Genomic DNA, 19,338 nt, shown 5'->3' on the forward strand with positions numbered 1-19,338 from the left:
GCATCATTGACACCGGGAACATTGGCCCACATGTCAGATTATGCCTTGCGGATCCTAAAAAGGGACCCCCGCATTGCCAAAATGATGAACGATGACGACTACTGGTTGGCCAGCATCCTGGATCCACGCTATAAAGGCAAATTACAAAACATCATGCCACAGGAGAACCTTGACCTAATATTGGCTAATAAACAAGCAACTCTGGTAAATCGGTTGCTTGAGGCATTCCCAGCACACAGCAGCGGTGATGGTTCTCACACGAGCCGTACGGGCCGGGGGCAGCTTGGCAGAGGTGTTCGTGGTGCACACAGCAGAAGTGGCGTTGGAGACAGGGGTTTCATGACAATGTTGTGGACTGATTTTTCAAATACCGCTCACACAACTGGTAATACTGCATCGATGGAAAGTGACAGGAGACAGCAGTTGTCAACTATGGTTACAAACTACTTTTCCTCCCATATCGATGTCCTCCCACACAGGTCATTCCCCTTTGACTATTGGGCCGCTAAACTGGACACCTGGCCTGAATTGGCCCAATATGCCTTACAGGAGCTCGCTTGCCCAGCTGCAAGTGTGCTATCGGAAAGAGTCTTCAGTGCAGCTGGATCAATCCTGACAGAAAAAAGGACCCGTCTGTCAACCCAAAATGTGGATGATCTAACCTTCATTAAAATGAACCACGCATGGGTTTCCAAGGATTTTGTCCCACCTTCCCCTGATGACACATAGGGTGACAGAAAAATGGCTTGCTTTGGTCCACCTCTTCCTGGTACTTCACCTATTTCGCCTTTTGCATCAGCTGAATGTCCAACATCAACATATGCCACTTTCTAAAACTCCCTAACTGTGCTGCCTCCCCCCCCATGGCCGGGGTCACCACCTACCGCACGACACCGTGCGAGTGCCGTTGCCCTGGACAGGTGGGTAGGCCGACTCTTGGGCGCGGGCACTGGCACAGGGTCCCTCATAGTGCAATCAAGTGTCTCTGACGGTGGTGGTGCACACCCGCCGTCAGACACACCGCTGTACTATGAGGGGCCCAGTGCCAGTACCGACGCCCACAAGTGGGCCCCCCTTGCTTGGGTAGGGCCCCAACATTTGCAATCTTTACCTCTCCCTGCTCCTCCGCTATGTAATCTGGGCCGTCAAATCCATACTGTGCCTGACACCGTCTGAGCCTGCCTCCTGAGACATATATTTTGAATGTGTACGCTATCCATACATGTTATCCAGGGATACGGTACCCTTTCTAACCTTTGTGCAATCACGTGCAATCCATACTGGGCCTAACACCGTCTGAGCCTGCCTCCTGAGACATATATTTTGAATGTGTACGCTATCCATACATGTTATCCGGGGATACGGTACCCTTTCTAACCTTTGTGCAATCACGTGCAATCCATACTGGGCCTAACACCGTCTGAGCCTGCCTCATGCTGTATAGACATATATTTTGAATGTGTACGCTATCCATACATGTTATCCAGGGATACGGTACCCTTTCTAACCTTTGTGCAATCACGTGCAATCCATACTGGGCCTAACACCGTCTGAGCCTGCCTCCTGAGACATATATTTTGAATGTGTACGCTATCCATACATGTTATCCAGGGATACGGTACCCTTTCTAACCTTTGTGCAATCACGTGCAATCCATACTGGGCCTAACACCGTCTGAGCCTGCCTCATGCTGTATAGACATATATTTTGAATGTGTACGCTATCCATACATGTTATCCAGGGATACGGTACCCTTTCTAACCTTTGTGCAATCACGTGCAATCCATACTGGGCCTAACACCGTCTGAGCCTGCCTCATGCTGTATAGACATATATTTTGAATGTGTACGCTATCCATACATGTTATCCAGGGATACAGTACCCTTTCTAACCTTTGTGCAATCACGTGCAATCCATACTGGGCCTAACACCGTCTGAGCCTGCCTCCTGAGACATATATTTTGAATGTGTACGCTATCCATACATGTTATCCAGGGATACGGTACCCTTTCTAACCTTTGTGCAATCACGTGCAATCCTTACTGGGCCTAACACCGTCTGAGCCTGCCTCCTGAGACATATATTTTGAATGTGTACGCTATCCATACATGTTATCCGGGGATACGGTACCCTTTCTAACCTTTGTGCAATCACGTGCAATCCATACTGGGCCTAACACCGTCTGAGCCTGCCTCCTGAGACATATATTTTGAATGTGTACGCTATCCATACATGTTATCCGGGGATACGGACCCTTTCTAACCTTTGTGCAATCACGTGCAATCCATACTGGGCCTAACACCGTCTGAGCCTGCCTCATGCTGTATAGACATATATTTTGAATGTGTACGCTATCCATACATGTTATCCAGGGATACGGTACCCTTTCTAACCTTTGTGCAATCACGTGCAATCCATACTGGGCCTAACACCGTCTGAGCCTGCCTCATGCTGTATAGACATATATTTTGAATGTGTACGCTATCCATACATGTTATCCAGGGATACGGTACCCTTTCTAACCTTTATGCAATCACGTGCAATCCATACTGGGCCTAACACCGTCTGAGCCTGCCTCCTGAGACATATATTTTGAATGTGTACGCTATCCATACATGTTATCCAGGGATACGGTACCCTTTCTAACCTTTGTGCAATCACGTGCAATCCATACTGGGCCTAACACCGTCTGAGCCTGCCTCATGCTGTATAGACATATATTTTGAATGTGTACGCTATCCATACATGTTATCCAGGGATACGGTACCCTTTCTAACCTTTGTGCAATCACGTGCAATCCATACTGGGCCTAACACCGTCTGAGCCTGCCTCATGCTGTATAGACATATATTTTGAATGTGTACGCTATCCATACATGTTATCCAGGGATACGGTACCCTTTCTAACCTTTGTGCAATCACGTGCAATCCATACTGGGCCTAACACCGTCTGAGCCTGCCTCCTGAGACATATATTTTGAATGTGTACGCTATCCATACGTGTTATCTGGGGATACGGTACCCTTTCTCACCTTTGCGCAATCACGTGTAATCCATACTGGGCGTGAGAACGGCTGGCGAGCTGTTAAGCAAGCTACAGCACCTGTCCAGACAAGTACAGGGATTCCCTAGCGAGGAGACTTATTTGATTGTTTTCAATGTTGGGACAGCAATTTTTAGGGAGCACTATACTCTGGAGAATGATAGATGGGGCCCACCATACACTGGAACATTCCAAAGGTGGACATCAGACACTGGAGCAGCATTTACAGGGCCTATTATACACTAGAGCATTAGAAATGGGGCCCATTATGTTTGGAGCATTATTTGGGCCCATAAGACAGTGGAGCTTCATCCATGGGGACCAACATATACTGTAGCATTATGTGGAGCTCATCATATACTGTTTCAAACATTATATGGGACCAATGATTCTGTATGGAGAAATAGATGGGCCTCGTCATGAGATGTAAAAAGTGAGGTATTTTTCATTGTACTATACCGCTATTTCTCTGCCGTATCGGAGCATGATGAGTTGTGGTATGTGTTAAAGGGGCGCTCTTTCGCCCAGGGCACATGAAAACCTGCAGCCAGCCCTCCTCCCCCACAACTTTAGCCAAATAACCCCCATTTTTCAGTGCGTAACTTGTATTATGAAGTTAATTAAGGTTGACAAGCTTAAGAAAGAAGAATTGATGCTTTTGGCATTCAAATGGGCACTGTAGGTGTGTTTCCTGTCCTCCTCTCACTGCCGACTTTTATTCCCCATTGACTTACATTGGGTTTCGTGTTTCGGGACGACCCCGACTTTTCCCTATAATCGGACGATCTTGCTCGACCCGACTTTTGGAAAAGTTGGGTTTCACGAAACGAAACGCGACCCTAAAAAACCAAAAGTCGCTCAACTCTAGTAATAAGCTGTGTTTTTTTGTGGAGATGCCTCGCATATTATTTCTGTCTGTCCTAAACGAGAGAAACGTTTTGCACACACGTTTTCTGTGGGTGGTGTTCAACCTAAGTTTCTTCTGGCAATTACTCTGATCTGCTCCCTGTCCACATTTTCCGCCAAGGCTTTTGTGGATTCGGGAGCAGCCCTGAATCTAATGGACTTGGATTTTGCTAAAAGGTTGTAGATTTCCGATGACACCTCTGCGGACGCCTATCCCTTTGAGGGGGATTGATGCTACTCCTTTGGCGAAAAATAAACCTCAGTTTTGGACCCAGGTGGTAATGTGGGTCGCCCCAGACCATCAAGAAAATTGCAGATTTTTGGTGTTGCATAATTTGCATGATACCATTGTTCTGGGGTTTCCCTGGTTGCAAATTCATAATCCAGTTTTGGATTGGAAATCTGTGTCTGTGGTGAGTTGGGGTTGTCGGTGTGCCCTTAGTGAGGCTCCGGTTTTTTCCACCTCTCCTCAGTCGCATGATGTTCCTGACTATTTGGCAGACTTTTATGATGTATTTAGTGAGAATGAGTCTGCGTCTTTGCCTCCTCATAGGAGTTATGACTGTGCAATTGAACTGAGCCCGGGGTGTAAATTTCCTAAGGGTCGGCTCTTCAATTTATCTGTACCCGAGCACGAGGCTATGCGATCCTATATTAAGGAGGCGTTGGAGAAGGGTCATATTAGACCATCCTCTTCACCCTTAGGTGACGGGGGTTTTTTCGTGGCCAAAAAGGATGGTTCATTAAGGACTTGTATTGATTATCGTGCCCTCAACAAAATTACTATTAAATATCAGTATCCGTTACCCCTGATTTCGGATCTATTCTCCAGAGTTAAAGGTGCTTGCTGGTTTACCAAGCTTGACCTCAGGGGGGCGTATAATCTTATCCGCATTAAGCATGGGGATGAATGGAAGACGGCGTTTAATACTCCGGAGGGACATTTTGAGTACCTGGTGATGCCTTTTGGGCTCACTAATGCCCCTTCTGTCTTCCAGTGCTTCATGAACGACATTTTCCGAGACTTTGCGGATACATTTTTGATTATCTATCTGGATGATATTTTGATCTTCTCCAAGGATTGGGATTCTCATGTGGAACATGCTCGGACTGTGTTCCGGATCTTGAGGGAGAATTCCCTGTATGTCAAAGGATCGAAATGCCTTTTTGGGGTACAGAGGATTTCATTTTTGGGATTTATTTTGTCTCCATCAACAATTGAAATGGACCCGGCCAAGGTACAGGCCATTTATGATTGGGTTCAGCCCACTTCTTTGAAGCCCTCCAGAAGTTTTTGGGTTTTGCTAATTTTTATCGGAAATTTATAGCAAAATTTTCTAGTATTGCCAAGCCATTGACTGATCTGACTAAAAAGGGTGCTGATGTGTTGAATTGGTCTCTTCCTTTCAGGAGCTGAAGCGAAGATTCACTTCTGCCCCGGTTTTACGGCAACCTGATGTCTCACTCCCGTTCCAGGTAGAGGTGGACGCTTCTGAGATTGGTGCAGGAGCTGTTTTGTCCCAAAAGAATCCTGTAACATCTAAAATGAATCCCTGTGCTTTCTTTTCCCGAAAGTTCTCTCCATCTGAACGTAACTATGATGTGGGGAATCGGGAACTGTTAGCCATGAAATGGGCATTTGAGGAGTGGAGACATTGGTTGGAGGGAGCTAAACACCAAGTCGTGGTCCTCACTGACCACAAGAATTTGATTTACCTGGAGTCGGCCAAACGCTTGAACCCTAGACAGGCTAGGTGGGCCTTGTTTTTTTACACGTTTTGATTTTGTGGTCTCTTTTCTTCCTGGCACTAAGAATGTCAAGGCAGACGCCCTATCTAGGAGCTTCTTTGCTGATTCTCCTGTGGTGACCAAGCCTGCTACCATCTTAGGCGAAGGGGTAGTTCTTTCTGCCATCTCGCCCGATTTGAGACGTGCTCTGGAAGAGTTCCAGGAGGACAAACCTGAGCGTTGTCCCAGTGGAAAGTTGTATGTTCCTGACCAGTGGAAGAAGAGAGTGATGTCTGAAGTTCATTGCTCTGCATTAGCTGGTCATCCAGGTATTTTTGGTACTAGAGATCTGGTGAGTCGGTCTTTTTGGTGGCCCGCCTTGTCTCGTGATGTCAGGAATTTTGTGCAGTCCTGTGGGACTTGCTCCTGGTCTAAACCTTGTTCTCGCTCTAGTGGGCTGCTGATGCCTTTGCCGGTGCCCAGGAGGCCATGGACCCATATTTCAATGGATTTTATCTCTGATATGCCTGTCTCTCAGAGAATTACTGTTATTTGGGTGATTTGTGATAGATTCTCTAAGATGGTCCATCTTGTACCACTCCCTAAGTTGCCATCTTCCTCAGAGTTGGTGCCCTTGTTTTTGCAACAGGTGGTTCGCTTGCACGGGATTCCTGAGAACATTGTATCTGACAGAGGAGTTCAGTTTATTTCTAGATTTTGGAGGACTTTCTGTTCCAAGCTGGGAATTCAGTTGTCCTTCTCCTCTGCGTTTCACCCTCAGACCAATGGGCAGACGCAGAGAACAAACCAGACTTTGGAGTCGTATTTGAGATGTTTTATTTCCGCCGATCAGGATGATTGGGTTTCATTTTTGCCCTTGGCCGAATTTGCTTTAAATAATAGAGCTAGTTCTGCCACTTTGATGTCACCTTTTTTTTGCAACTTTGGGTTTCATCCTCGATTCTCTTCAGGGCAGGTGGAGTCTTCTGCCTGCCCAGGTGTTGACACTGTGGTGGAGAGAATGCACCAGATCTGGGACCAAGTGGTGGATAGGCTGTCTCTCTACCAGGAAAAGGCCCAGCGGTTTTCCAACCGTCATAGGACCATTGGTCCCCAGTTTAAGGTGGGTGATATGGTTTGGTTGTCATCAAAGAATATCTCTATGAAGGTGGCTTCTCCAAAGTTTAAACCTAGATTTATTGGACCTTACAAGATTTTGGAGATTCTTAATCCGGTCTCTTTTCGATTGGCTCTTCCTGTTACATTTAAAATTCATAATGTGTTTCATAAGTCCTTGTTGAAGAGGTTTGTTGAACCCGTTGTTCCTGGGGTGGCACCTCCGGACCCTGTATTAGTTGAAGGTAACATGGAATATGAGGTAGAGAAGATACTGGATTGCTGTCTGGCTAGACGGAGACTCCAGTATTTGGTTAAGTGGAAGGGTTATGGTCGGGAGGATAATTCCTGGGTCTCTGCCTCTGATATTCATGCCAAAAGATTGGTGCGTGCCTTTCATCGGGCTCACCCTGATTGCCCTGGTGGCGTGGATGAGGGTTCGGTGACCCCTCCTCAAGGGGGAGGTACTGTTGTGAGTTCATTTTCCCCTTCACCATTGAGGTCTGAGGAACTCCCTCTTCTGGTGAAGGAAGGTAGTGAGGCTGATTACAAAGCACCTGAGCAGAATGATGATGACTGGGTGACTGGGATTGCTGACTGGATATAAGGCAGCCGATGCCCTTCTGCCTGGCGGGTGATTTCTCTGAGGGATTCTTGGAGACCAGTCTGATTCCTGCTCCTCAAAAGCTAAGTTTTCTGCTCTACTTTTTGCATTTGTGTTTTGGCTTTGTTTTGCCTTGTTTTTCTGGATTTCTGCCTTTCCCTGCTGGGTGAGCTGAATTCCTTTTTGTTCTGTCTTCAGATAATACCTGTGTACTGATATAGTCTTTTTGAAGCCTAGCGTCTTCAGGGCTCTTTTCCCTATCAGTCTGTTGGCTCTTGTTTTTGAGAGGGTTTTGGCGGATTGCAGACAGCAGCTTTTCTATTCTGTCCTATTTACCGTATTTTCCGCTTTGTAAGACGCACTTTTTTTCCCCCAAAATTGAGGGGAAAAAGGGGGTGCGTCTTACAAAGAGGATATACATTTGCGCTGCCACTGAGGGTACTTGCCGCGGCACTCTGTGCCCTGATGCTGCCGCTGCGCTGTCCGCCACCGCCGCGCTCCTGTCCCCCGGTGGTTTCTTCCGCCCCACCGCCGCCGCCGCGCTCTGTCCCGTTCAGCGTGGGGGGTCTCTGTCGCTCCATGCCTGCTTTCTTCCTGGAAAATGGCCGCCGCGCATGCGCAGACGGACATCTCGGCACTGAAATCTCGGGAGATGAGATTTCAGCGCTGAAATCTCATCTCCCGAGATTTCAGTGCCGAGATGTCCGTCTGCGCATGCGCGGCGGCCATTTTCCAGGAAGAAAGCAGGCATGGAGCGACAGAGACCCCCCACGCTGAACGGGACAGAGCGCGGCGGCGGCGGTGGGGCGGAAGAAACCACCGGGGGACAGGAGCGCGGCGGTGGCGGACAGCGCAGCGGCAGCATCAGGGCACAGAGTGCCGCGGCAAGTACCCTCAGAACGGGACAGAGCGCGGCGATGGCGGCAAACACCGGGGGATAGGAGCGTGGCGGTAAGAACCGGGGGACAGAGCGCGGTGGTGGCGGTAAGAACCGGGGGAGAGCGCGGCGGTGGTGGCAAGCAGGCACCGGGGGACAGCGTGGCGGTGGTGGCAAGCACTGGGGGACAGAGTGCGGCGGTGGTGGCAAGCAGGCACCGGGGGACAGAGCGTGGCGGTGGTGGCAAGCATCAGGGGACAGAGGGCGGCGGCAGTAACAGACACCGGCAGCGGCACGCTGCACATCAAAACACCCCCTCATCCCAGCAGCAATGTTCCACTCCGGCCTCCTCCATCACCACCCCTGGAAAGCAATAAGACGCATGGATTATAAGATGCACCACCATTTTATTAAAAATAAAGTTTTTTTCCTATTTTTCTCCTCAAAATTTGGGGTGCGTCTTATAATCCGGAGCGTCTTATAAAGCGAAAAATACGGTAGTTAGCTTGGGCCCCATCATTTGCTCAGCCTATCTTTCTATCTGTGTGAGTGTTTTTTCATCTTGCTTCACCGTCATTATATGTTGGGGCTGCCTATTGCTTTGGGGTCTGCTCTGGGGCAGTTTAGGTTTCCCTTTCTGTCTTTAGGCTATGTAGTTCTCCGGCTGTGATCGAGGGGTCTAGGGCACCGTAGAAACCCCCGACGGCTACTGCTAGTTTTTGTTGTTAGGTTCAGGGGTCTGCAATCCGATAGCTGCCAAGTTCTCTGGTTTTCTGGACTTAGCTAGTATTTCTGTTTTTGCCTCCTACGGTGACTCATTCATAACAGTGAGTGCTACGTACCTCATGTATAGCACTGGGGAATCGGGACTCCATTTATTGGTAGGGTGCCAGGGTGTGGGAACACAGCAGCCCCTCGGAGATGAATATCGCCCTGCGTACCTTAAAAATGTGCACACAGCAACGTATGAATGCAGTATAAATCCGTGCTGAATCCGTACTCTGCTTTGTGCGCACATTAGTTACGCTCTCCTAAGAGGTCTTTTCAGTAATCGGTGGGAGCCTTACAACCCAGATTTAAAACTATCTGCTCAATATAAGCCCACGTTCACACATTCAGTATTTGGTCAATATTTTACGTCACTATTTGTAATCCAAAACCAGTATAGAAACAATCAGAGGAAAACCATAATAGAAACACGTCACCACTTCTGTATTTATCACCCACTCCTGGATTTTGGCTTACAAATACTGATGTAAAATACTGACCAAATACTGAAAGTGTGCACATTGCCTTAAAGAGCACTTATACAAAAATATACAAAAGTTTACTTATTCTTTAAAAGGAACCTGTCACGTTGGATATGCTATTAACCTGTAGATATGGATATAGCCATGGGCAGACATACCGCTGGTTCAACCTGTGCAACCGCACAGGGGCCCAGAGCCTCCAGTGGGCTCTGCAAGGTGGCGGCTAATGAGGAGGGCAATCTAGCCGTTTTCTCCGGGCCCGAGGCTTCGGGGACCCCTGACCAGATTGCCCTCATGTGCAGGCTTGCAGCGGCGGGCAGGGAGTGATTGAAGCAGCTCCACTGCCTGCAAGAGAAAATTGCAGGAGCGGAGTTGCAAGGATCCATCCTGCTTCCTGTCCACCACCCACGCTTCCTGTCTCTGACACAGAGAGGAGCACCGCTGAATGACGGCATCATTCAGCGGCTGCTTCTGTGCCAGAGCAAGGAAGCGCGGGCGGCGGACAGGAGAGAGTAGAGAGGTGGTGTCTGTGTGTTTGTGTCTGTGTGTGTGTGTCTGTGTGTCAGTGTGTGTGTGTGTGTCAGTGTGTGTGTGTCACTGTGTGTGAGTCAGTGTGTGTGTGTCAGTGTGTGTGTGTCAGTGTGAGTGTGGTGTGTCAGTGTGAGTATGTGTATGTCTGTGTGGGTCTGCAGGTGTGTGTAGGTGGAGCGTAGCCCTGGAGGAGGTCAATGATATGATGGGGGCATGAGGAGAAGGCAGTGATGGGGAGAGAAGGCCATGATGCCTGGGGTGATGGGAGAAGGCCATGATGGGGGTGATGGAGAGAAGGCATTAATGGGATCATGGGAGTGATGGAGAAGGCCATGATGGGGTGATGGGGAGAGGGGCATGATGGGAGTGATGGGGAGAAGGCAGTGATGGATTGAAGGACAAGGCAATGATGGGAGTGATGGGGAGAAGGCAATGATGGGAGTGATGGGGAGAAGGCTATGATGGGAGTGATGGGGCGAAGGCAATGATGGAAGTTATGGGGAGAAGGCAATGATGGGAGTGATGGGGAGAAGGCAATGATGGGAGTGATGGGGAGAAGGCAATGATGGGAGTGATGGGGAGAAGGCAATGATGGGGGTGATGGGGAGAAGGCAATGATGGGGGTGATGGAGAAAGAAATGGTGGGATTGATGGGGAGAAGACAATGATGGGAGTGATGGAGAGAAGGCAATGATGGGAGTGATGGGGAGAAGGCAATGATGGGAGTGATGGGGAGAAGGCAATGATGGGAGTGATGGAGAGAAGGCAATGGTGGGATTGATGGGAAGAAGACAATGATGGGAGTGATGGGGAGAAGGCAATGATGGGGGTGATGGAGAGGGCAATGATGGGGTGGTGGGGGGAAAAGAAATGATGATGGGGTGGTGGGGGAGAGTGCAATGATGGGGGTGGTGGAAAGGGCAATAATGGGGGTGGTGGAGGAGGAAATGATGGAGGTGGTGGAATGGGCAATGATGGGAGTGGTGGGGAGAAAGCAAAGATAGTGGTGGGGGAGAAGAAAATGATGGAGGTGGTGAAGAGGGCAATGATGGGGTGGGGGAGAAGACAATAATGGGATGCGAGGGGAGGAGGACAATGAGTGGTGTGGGGGATTGGGATGGGAGGAAGGGGGACTTATAATGGCCTTATGAACAGGGGGAGGTGGAGGAAGACATTATTATCGCTTATTATGTCTAACACAGTCCCTTAGTATATAGTGTACTCACTATGTCTAACACAGTCCCTTAGTATATAGTGTACTCACTAATTCTGTATAATACCATCCTTAGTTACATAGTTTCCTATTTTATTATGTATAACACTGTCACTTATTATGTACCATCCTCTCTAGTTAGATATGGTGCCGTCTCTTATTATATAGCTTCCTCTGCTGTTATGTATAGTGCTGTCGCTTACATAGTGTATTCTTGTTAATGTTGTTATTCACAGCGCCCTCTTTTATTACATAGTCCGCTCTCTTTTTAGATATAGAATGACTGCTGATGGAGGAAGCCGGTGACCAAACTACTAGTCAATTAGCTCCTCCATTAGAGAAGAAGCTTTCCCATGCTCCATCAGCCATCATTGCATTACACAGCTAACAAGACAGGACGGAATGCAATAAAAAACAGGGCTCTATATAATCCAATCCAATATGTAAGGGACGGTAGTGTACATAACAAGAGAGGGAACTGTGTAAGGGACAGCAATATATACATAATAAAGGAGACTATGTAATATATATACTGTATGTGTGTGTGGCTATATATATATATCTATATATAGCATAATGGAGGTTCCCGGCTGCTGTACTAAAAGTGCGGCAGCCGGAAGATAAATAACGAACTGTATTTCTGCCGGGAACCGCCGGCTTTCAGCCATATAGGTGTGCAGTGTGGCTACAGACATTGCTCAGTTCACAGTGTGCAACAGATATAAGCACACCCGGCACTGACTGACAGCCGCTGTCTCAGTGATGTGAGTGGTGACTGTTTGGGGCTCGCCTGCATGACTGAAAGCCGGCAGGAAAAATAAATTCCATTATCTCCCGGGTGCCACGCTTTCAGTTCTGCGTCCGAGCACCGGCAGTACACTATTAACCTGCAGATTAACCCCATATCTACAAGTCAATAGCGTTATTGGACCTGACTTATGTAATTAATGATTTCAAAAGCAAACCTCCTCCTTTGCACAGCTCATGCTTCCATAAATGCAGCCTTCCGTTACTCTACCACCTCTGCCTCCGCTTTTTGCTATTCTACAGTGATCAGAAGAGGACTGAGATGGATGGAAGTAGCACACGACTGCAGGACGTGAGAACAAAGGTTTTGATTGCAGTTTGTTGCCATGAAGCCACATAATGTGCACTGGAGCCGCATGCACAAAATTGTAAGGGATGAGCATAAAAGACAATTTAGATAATCAGTGTCTTGCTTGCCTGAGGAGCAGCACCGCCCCACCGGCCAGCCGAGCCTCCCTCAGCCAGACATGAAGATAAATTGGCAGTGTCTCTAAGAGACTCATCCTAATATGATCATGGAGTGGTTTATGGTATTTATAGAAATATATATTAAATAAGAACTACAATATTTTTTAAGCAATCGCTTTGTTGTTACCTTCATAATTTTCTCCATGAGGTCCCGAATACTGAAAAAAAAAAGTTATAAAAAAAAATTCCTTATAATTAGCATCATTAAAATAGATAATCTAAAAGATCTGCTAAGGGTTATTCTAGCAGGACATCCTCTAACCCCTCCTGATGATAAGCTGTTCTGGACTGGTAGAATTCCCAGAGACCTTTATTATCTGCAGAGGATGACCTGTCTGGAATGGACAGGCAACCACGTAACACAAGAAGTCTGTTCCCGGTAAAGTCCTCAGTACAGGACTTTCCTCTGACATCCACAGCCCTTAAAGTTTTGGCCTTTGTTAGATGGGCTGCCCGACCAAGTCGATTTATACTGAGAAGTGAATGGTTGGTATTAGCTTTTTCTGTGAATTGTTACAATTGGCAAAAAAACAAAAAAAACAAAAAAAACAAAAACCATGCAGTTTTATAACCCAAGCAGCATTATTTACAATTGATTTGAACTTTCAACAGGTTTAAGGGCCACAAAATGCTAAATATTAAGGCTGCGTTCACACGTTGCGTTTTTTTAGCGGCGATTTTGCCGCGATAACTCAAAAAAAACAGCATCCCATGCATTCCTATGGGATTCCGCAATGCTGTGCTAATGCTGCGGATTTTCCCGCGGCGGAATCGCATCGCGGAAAAATACGCAGCATGCTCATTAATTTTGCGGAATTGCGGGGATTCCGCCCACATATGAAAGCATTGTTCTGCTTACTTTCCGCATGTGGCTGTGCCCATCATGCAAAAAGTAAGCAGAACATTTGTGGATGGTACCCACGGTCCGGAGGAGAGGAGACTGTCCTCCGGGCTCTGGGTACCATATCCCTGTAAAAAATAGAATTAAAATAAAAAAAATTCTCATATTCTCACCTTCCGATGTCCCTCGCAGCATCACCAGGCCTCAGCGATGCTGCTGGCAGGTCCCGTTTCCAGTGATGCATTGCGACAACAATGACCTTTGATGACGTCATCAAAGGTCATTGTCGCATTGCATCACTGGGAACGGGACCTGCCGGGAGCCTCGTGATCGGGAACGCTGCGCGAGACGTCGGAAGGTGAATATAACACCATTTTTTATTTTTTTTTAGTATTTTTAACATTAGATCTTTTTACTACTGATGCCGCATAGGCGGCCTCAATAGTAAAAAGTTGGTCACACTCGTCAAACACTATTTTTGATGAGTGTGACCAACCTGTCAGTCAGTTTTCCAAGCGATGCTACAGATCGCTTGGAAAACGCTAGCATTCTGCAAGCTAAATACGCTTGCAAATCGCTAGTTTTTCCGTGGGAAAACGGCGGGAATTTAAAATGCGGTTACTTCCGCGGGAATTCCATAACGTGTGCACATAGCCTAAAGCTTCCAATATCCTCCCAATATTCTCCGTTCTCCCCAGCGGTTCCTCTACACCATTTCTTACTCCTGATGCTTCGCTATTTATGGTCTTTCTTATTATCGAGCCATCACGAGACAGACTTAACGCTCGGACTCTGTCCGATACATTGATACTTTATTAATAGAGACGAAAACCTGGTCCAAAAGGATTACTTGGACTCAACACTGGATGCAACGACATCAGAAGGGCGGCCGGGAACAAAGAAAATTCCCAATAACTAAATTGTAAATGATTTAAGGGGTTGTCCATCTTTTGGAGCTTTAGGTTTTCACTTAAATGAACCTATTTTAGAAAACGTAGTTTTTGCAGTTCAGTTTCGTTATTGTGCCATTTGGTTTTTAAAGGCTCCTTCGTTCCCTGCGCATTCATCTTTTATGTGATCTGTGGTCATAAATCTGCCGAAGGGAGCTCACAAAAAGACAGATAAAAGAGTTGCAAACTCTCCGTCAGATAATAAGATAAAACGTGGCACACAAAATTCTGTATTGAGGCAATAAATTAAGTGCAAGCAATCCAAACTATAAATGTAAATGTTTGGGTGAATACAAGACCTTCATCAGTAAGGCTAGCGTTACCAGGAGTAGCGCAGGGCCACGCCCCCTCCGGTCAGCTCCTCCTCTGATCACATGACGCTGCGTGCGATCAGCGTAACCTATATTTAGCGTTGGGTATGCTGGCCGTGAGCTGGCATGATTTTGCCAGCGCTTGCGCCATTTTGGCCCTGCGTCGAGCGCACAGAAATGCAACACAGTGCGTTTGGCGCACGTCGGCGCAGCGCCAAAGGGCGCAAGCGCCGGCAAAATCATGCCAGCGTACCCAACGCTAAATATAGGGTACGCTGATCGTATGCAGCGTCATGCGATCAGAGGAGGAGCTGACCGGAGGGGACGCGGCTGGGGGCGGAGCTTAGCATTGGCCCTGCTCTGCGCCCGGTAGCGCTAGCGTGAAAGTAGCCTTATGCGGATTGCAGTAGTGAAAGATAAAGAAAGTAGTGACGCTGTGGATTGGCAGCACGTGCTGAAGCAGTATGAGTGCAGCGGTCATTTGCTGCAGGGTGTAACAACATCATAGAAGCTTCGGGAGAAGCGGCACCGACACTGTTGGAATGGCGCCGACACCGGAGATGATTACAGGCTGCTTTTAGTTTACATTGAGAAATACAGCATTAGAGAAGGGGTCGTCTGAGTAGTGTACAACCCCTTTAAGACACGTTGGACTATTACTAGTAGTGTGCAGTACTTATCCAAAAATACAAAGATGACAGTGCGGGGCTGAATGACACATGAAATAAACATAGCAATAGTAAAATATGAAGAGCTTACCTCGGATCCACCTTCATCATATGTGAAAGACAAAACACAGAAATTTTAGTTGTGTCATAATGAATATTGACATCATTGCATACACAAGGGAGGGCACAAATAACATGGCAACAACAAATGATTAAAGGGTTTTCCCACTAGTGAAAAACTCCTTCCTAGGAGCACCAGTCAGCAAACAAATAAAAAAAATCCATTCATACTTATCTCCCGGTACTGCTCCTGCGAAGTCAGCGCGGTGTCGCCACACAGTCACAAGACGCCGTTGCACTGCATGATCACAGCAACTAAAATGTGTCCACTGATCTGCTGCAGCCTTCTCTATTCTGTGAAAGCAGAAGTCTGCTATGGCAGAATATTAAGATGATGCTGCCGATCAGTTAGTCTCCTGATATAATCCTCTTGCAACGTGCAGTGACAGTGCGCTCTGTTGCCGGCTCGATACTTCTGATCACTGCCGACGAGAGAGCGCACTGTCATTGTGCATATTGCACAGTGACAAGAATCTACCGAGTATCTGTCGGAATTGACAGCCGTCCCCTGCTCTCTAGAGCAGGTACAGCACAGCCCCTGAAATGAATGGCACTGATGACGCATCGTTTCAAGCATGTTGCAGAAGCTGCGTCAGTGACCATGGCCTCTGCCCCACTAGTGATGCTTGGTTTAGTATCCCAACATGCGCTGGCATACTCAAAAGAAGTGTCATAAAAAAGGAAGTAGTAAAAAAAAAAATAAAGCAGTTAGATAGACTTGTTAGGGAAGGATAGGGTCTTTTTAATTTTAGAAAATAGATTAGATTGTGGCGTTATATAGATTAATTTGTGTTTCGGACAACCCCTTTAAACCCAGAACCAAGCTTAGCTATGTGAAATTCCATTTTCTGAGAGCTCTTCAAAAACAAGAACTGCTCAACTGAGGTCAAAACTACGGATGTTGCTGCAAAGCCATTGACAAGAGGTAGACGTTCTGGGCTGGTGAGGTGTCTGTGCCTCATGGACTAACGTGTTGGAGTATTCAACAGCTGCAGGCTTATAGTGTAGAGCGACTGTATTAAAAGATTAGCAGATAGTGTTAATTGATAGAGCTGCAATGGGGACCACAGATTTCAAGGACAGGGCTCTGAGGTGCTCTGCATGAATGCAGAACAGAACATTCCACTCACTGCCTATGGGGTCCCGGTAAAATTCCAAGCACTGGACTCTCCTGAACCTTTAATGAAGCAGCGGATCCTTCTTCCAGAAGAGGCAGCTCAGGGCTCTGTTCCCAAGATCTTTGAGGTTGCAGTGGTCAATCCCCCAGCAGTTAGTAGGTCTTCCCGATCTTATGGAATTTTGGTAACTGTTGTTTAACACTGTGATTTGGTAAACGGTGCGACACAATTATTTATCTATGATTAGAATTACTTAGGATGTGTGGGTCAACAGAATATAGATTACACAATGTACTCTGACCCCAAGTGCATGCATTGCCATTGAGGTGTCAGTGGATGGTCTGAGGATTTATTTGGCCTGTTTCACATTTCCGTTTTTTTGTTGTTAGTTGAAATCCGCCAAGAGTCTAAAAAAACGGATCCGTTTCCGTTATGCAACAAACGGAAGCATCCGGATCCGTTTTTTGAACGGATCCGCTGCGGGATTGAATGAAATGTAAAGGAACTGGTGTCTGGAAAATGAGAGAGAGAACTGGCGGATTTTGACTGACGTCAAAAAACAGAAATGTGAAACAGGCCTTTGTGAAAACCTAAATGTGTGAACATGAATAGCACAAAATAGCATAAGACAAGTAGACTAATGTGTTTACAGTACAGTAGAGCCATCTTGTGGCTAGACTGCTAACTGCACAAACCGCCAAGGCAATGTAACATGTCTATTAAAGGGGTTGTCCACGTTATCATTTTTTTAACAAATGCGTTAGAAACATGATTTTGTAACACTAATATATGAACATTATAGGTTCACCTCCTGCATCTAACAGTATACCTTTCCTCACAGAGTCTAAAATGCCTGTTGAAGGAGAAGCATGTGACCCAACTTGTCCACCAGCCTCCTCCAATTAATAATCAATGCACATAAGAAAGCTGTTTTTCTATTGGAGGAGGCTGATGGGCAGGTCTGGTTACCTGATGCTCTTTTAACTGCCTTTCAGAGGACAGGAGAGCGGAGCAGTCTGTGAAGAAGGCGGCACAAACAAGTGAAGGAGAAACCTGTACCACAAAACTATGTCTCTGATACATACTTTGAAATAATGTGGACCAGCGTGAAGTATTATAGTAGTTATATTCCTGTACATAGGGGGCAGTATTATAGTAGTTATATTCCTGTACATAGGGGCAGTATTATAGTAGTTATATTCCTGTACATGGGGGCAGTATTATAGTAGTTATATTCCTGTACATAGGGGCAGTATTATAGTAGTTATATTCTTGTACATAGGGGGCAGTATTATAGTAGTTATATTCCTGTACATAGGGGCAGTATTATAGTAGTTATATTCTTATACATAGGGGGCAGTATTATAGTAGTTATATTCTTGTACATAGGGGGCAGTATTATAGTAGTTATATTCTTATATATAGGGGGCAGTATTATAGTAGTTATATTCTTATACATAGGGGGCAGTATTATAGTAGTTATATTCTTATACATAGGGGGCAGTATTATAGTAGTTATATTCTTATACATAGGGGGCAGTATTATAGTAGTTATATTCTTGTACATAGGGGACAGTATTATAGTAGTTATATTCTTGTACATAGGGGACAGTATTATAGTAGTTATATTCTTATACATAGGGGGCAGTATTATAGTAGTTATATTCTTATACATAGGGGGCAGTATTGTAGTAGTTATATTCTTGTACATAGGGGACAGTATTATAGTAGTTATATTCTTATACATAGGGGGCAGTATTATAGTAGTTATATTCTTATACATAGGGGGCAGTATTATAGTAGTTATATTCTTATGCATAGGGGACAGTATTATAGTAGTTATATTCTTATACATAGGGGGCAGTATTATAGTAGTTATATTCTTGTACATAGGGGCAGTATTATAGTAGTTATATTCTTGTACATAGGGGCAGTATTATAGTAGTTATATTCTTATACATAGGGGCAGTATTATAGTAGTTATATTCTTGTACATAGGGGCAGTATTATGGTAGTTATATTCTTGTACATAGGGGGCAGTATTATAGTAGTTATATTCTTATACATAGGGGGCAGTATTATAGTAGTTATATTCTTGTACATAGGGGGCAGTATTATAGTAGTTATATTCTTATACATAGGGAGCAGTATTATAGTAGTTATATTCTTGTACATAGGGGGCAGTATTATAGTAGTTATATTCTTATACATAGGGAGCAGTATTATAGTAGTTATATTCTTGTACATAGGGGCAGTATTATAGTAGTTATATTCTTGTACATAGGGGGCAGTATTATAGTAGTTATATTCTTATACATAGGGGGCAGTACTATAGTAGTTATATTCTTATACATAGGGGACAGTATTATAGTAGTTATATTCTTATACATAGGGGGCAGTATTATAGTAGTTATATTCTTATACATAGGGGGCAGTATTAAAGTAGTTATATTCTTATACATAGGGGGCAGTATTATAGTAGTTATATTCTTGAACATAGGGAGCAGTATTATAGTAGTTATATTCTTGTATATAGGGGCAGTATTATAGTAGTTATATTCTTATACATAGGGGGCAGTATTATAGTAGTTATATTCTTGTACATAGGGGGCAGTATTATAGTAGTTATATTCTTATACATAGGGGGCAGTATTATAGTAGTTATATTCTTATACATAGGGGGCAGTATTATAGTAGTTATATTCTTATACATAGGGGGCAGTATTATAGTAGTTATATTCTTGTACATAGGGGCAGTATTATAGTAGTTATATTCTTGTACATAGGG

General features: G+C 45.6%; 1 protein-coding gene across 1 annotated transcript in view; it reads right to left on the reverse strand.

Annotated features, from left to right (window-relative positions):
- The window catches only part of LOC141092257 (uncharacterized), a 106,055-nt gene that overhangs the window by 11,503 nt on the left and 75,214 nt on the right, over nucleotides 1–19,338 (reverse strand). The window contains exon 19 of the mRNA XM_073578252.1: nucleotides 15,404–15,414. Coding sequence (XP_073434353.1) covers nucleotides 15,404–15,414 — 11 coding nt within the window. The remainder of the gene's footprint in view (nucleotides 1–15,403; nucleotides 15,415–19,338) is intronic.

Source organism: Dendrobates tinctorius, unplaced genomic scaffold (genome assembly GCF_039654945.1).
Source record: "Dendrobates tinctorius isolate UK_male_01 unplaced genomic scaffold, ASM3965494v1 ptg000059l, whole genome shotgun sequence".
NCBI lineage: Eukaryota > Metazoa > Chordata > Amphibia > Anura > Dendrobatidae > Dendrobates > Dendrobates tinctorius.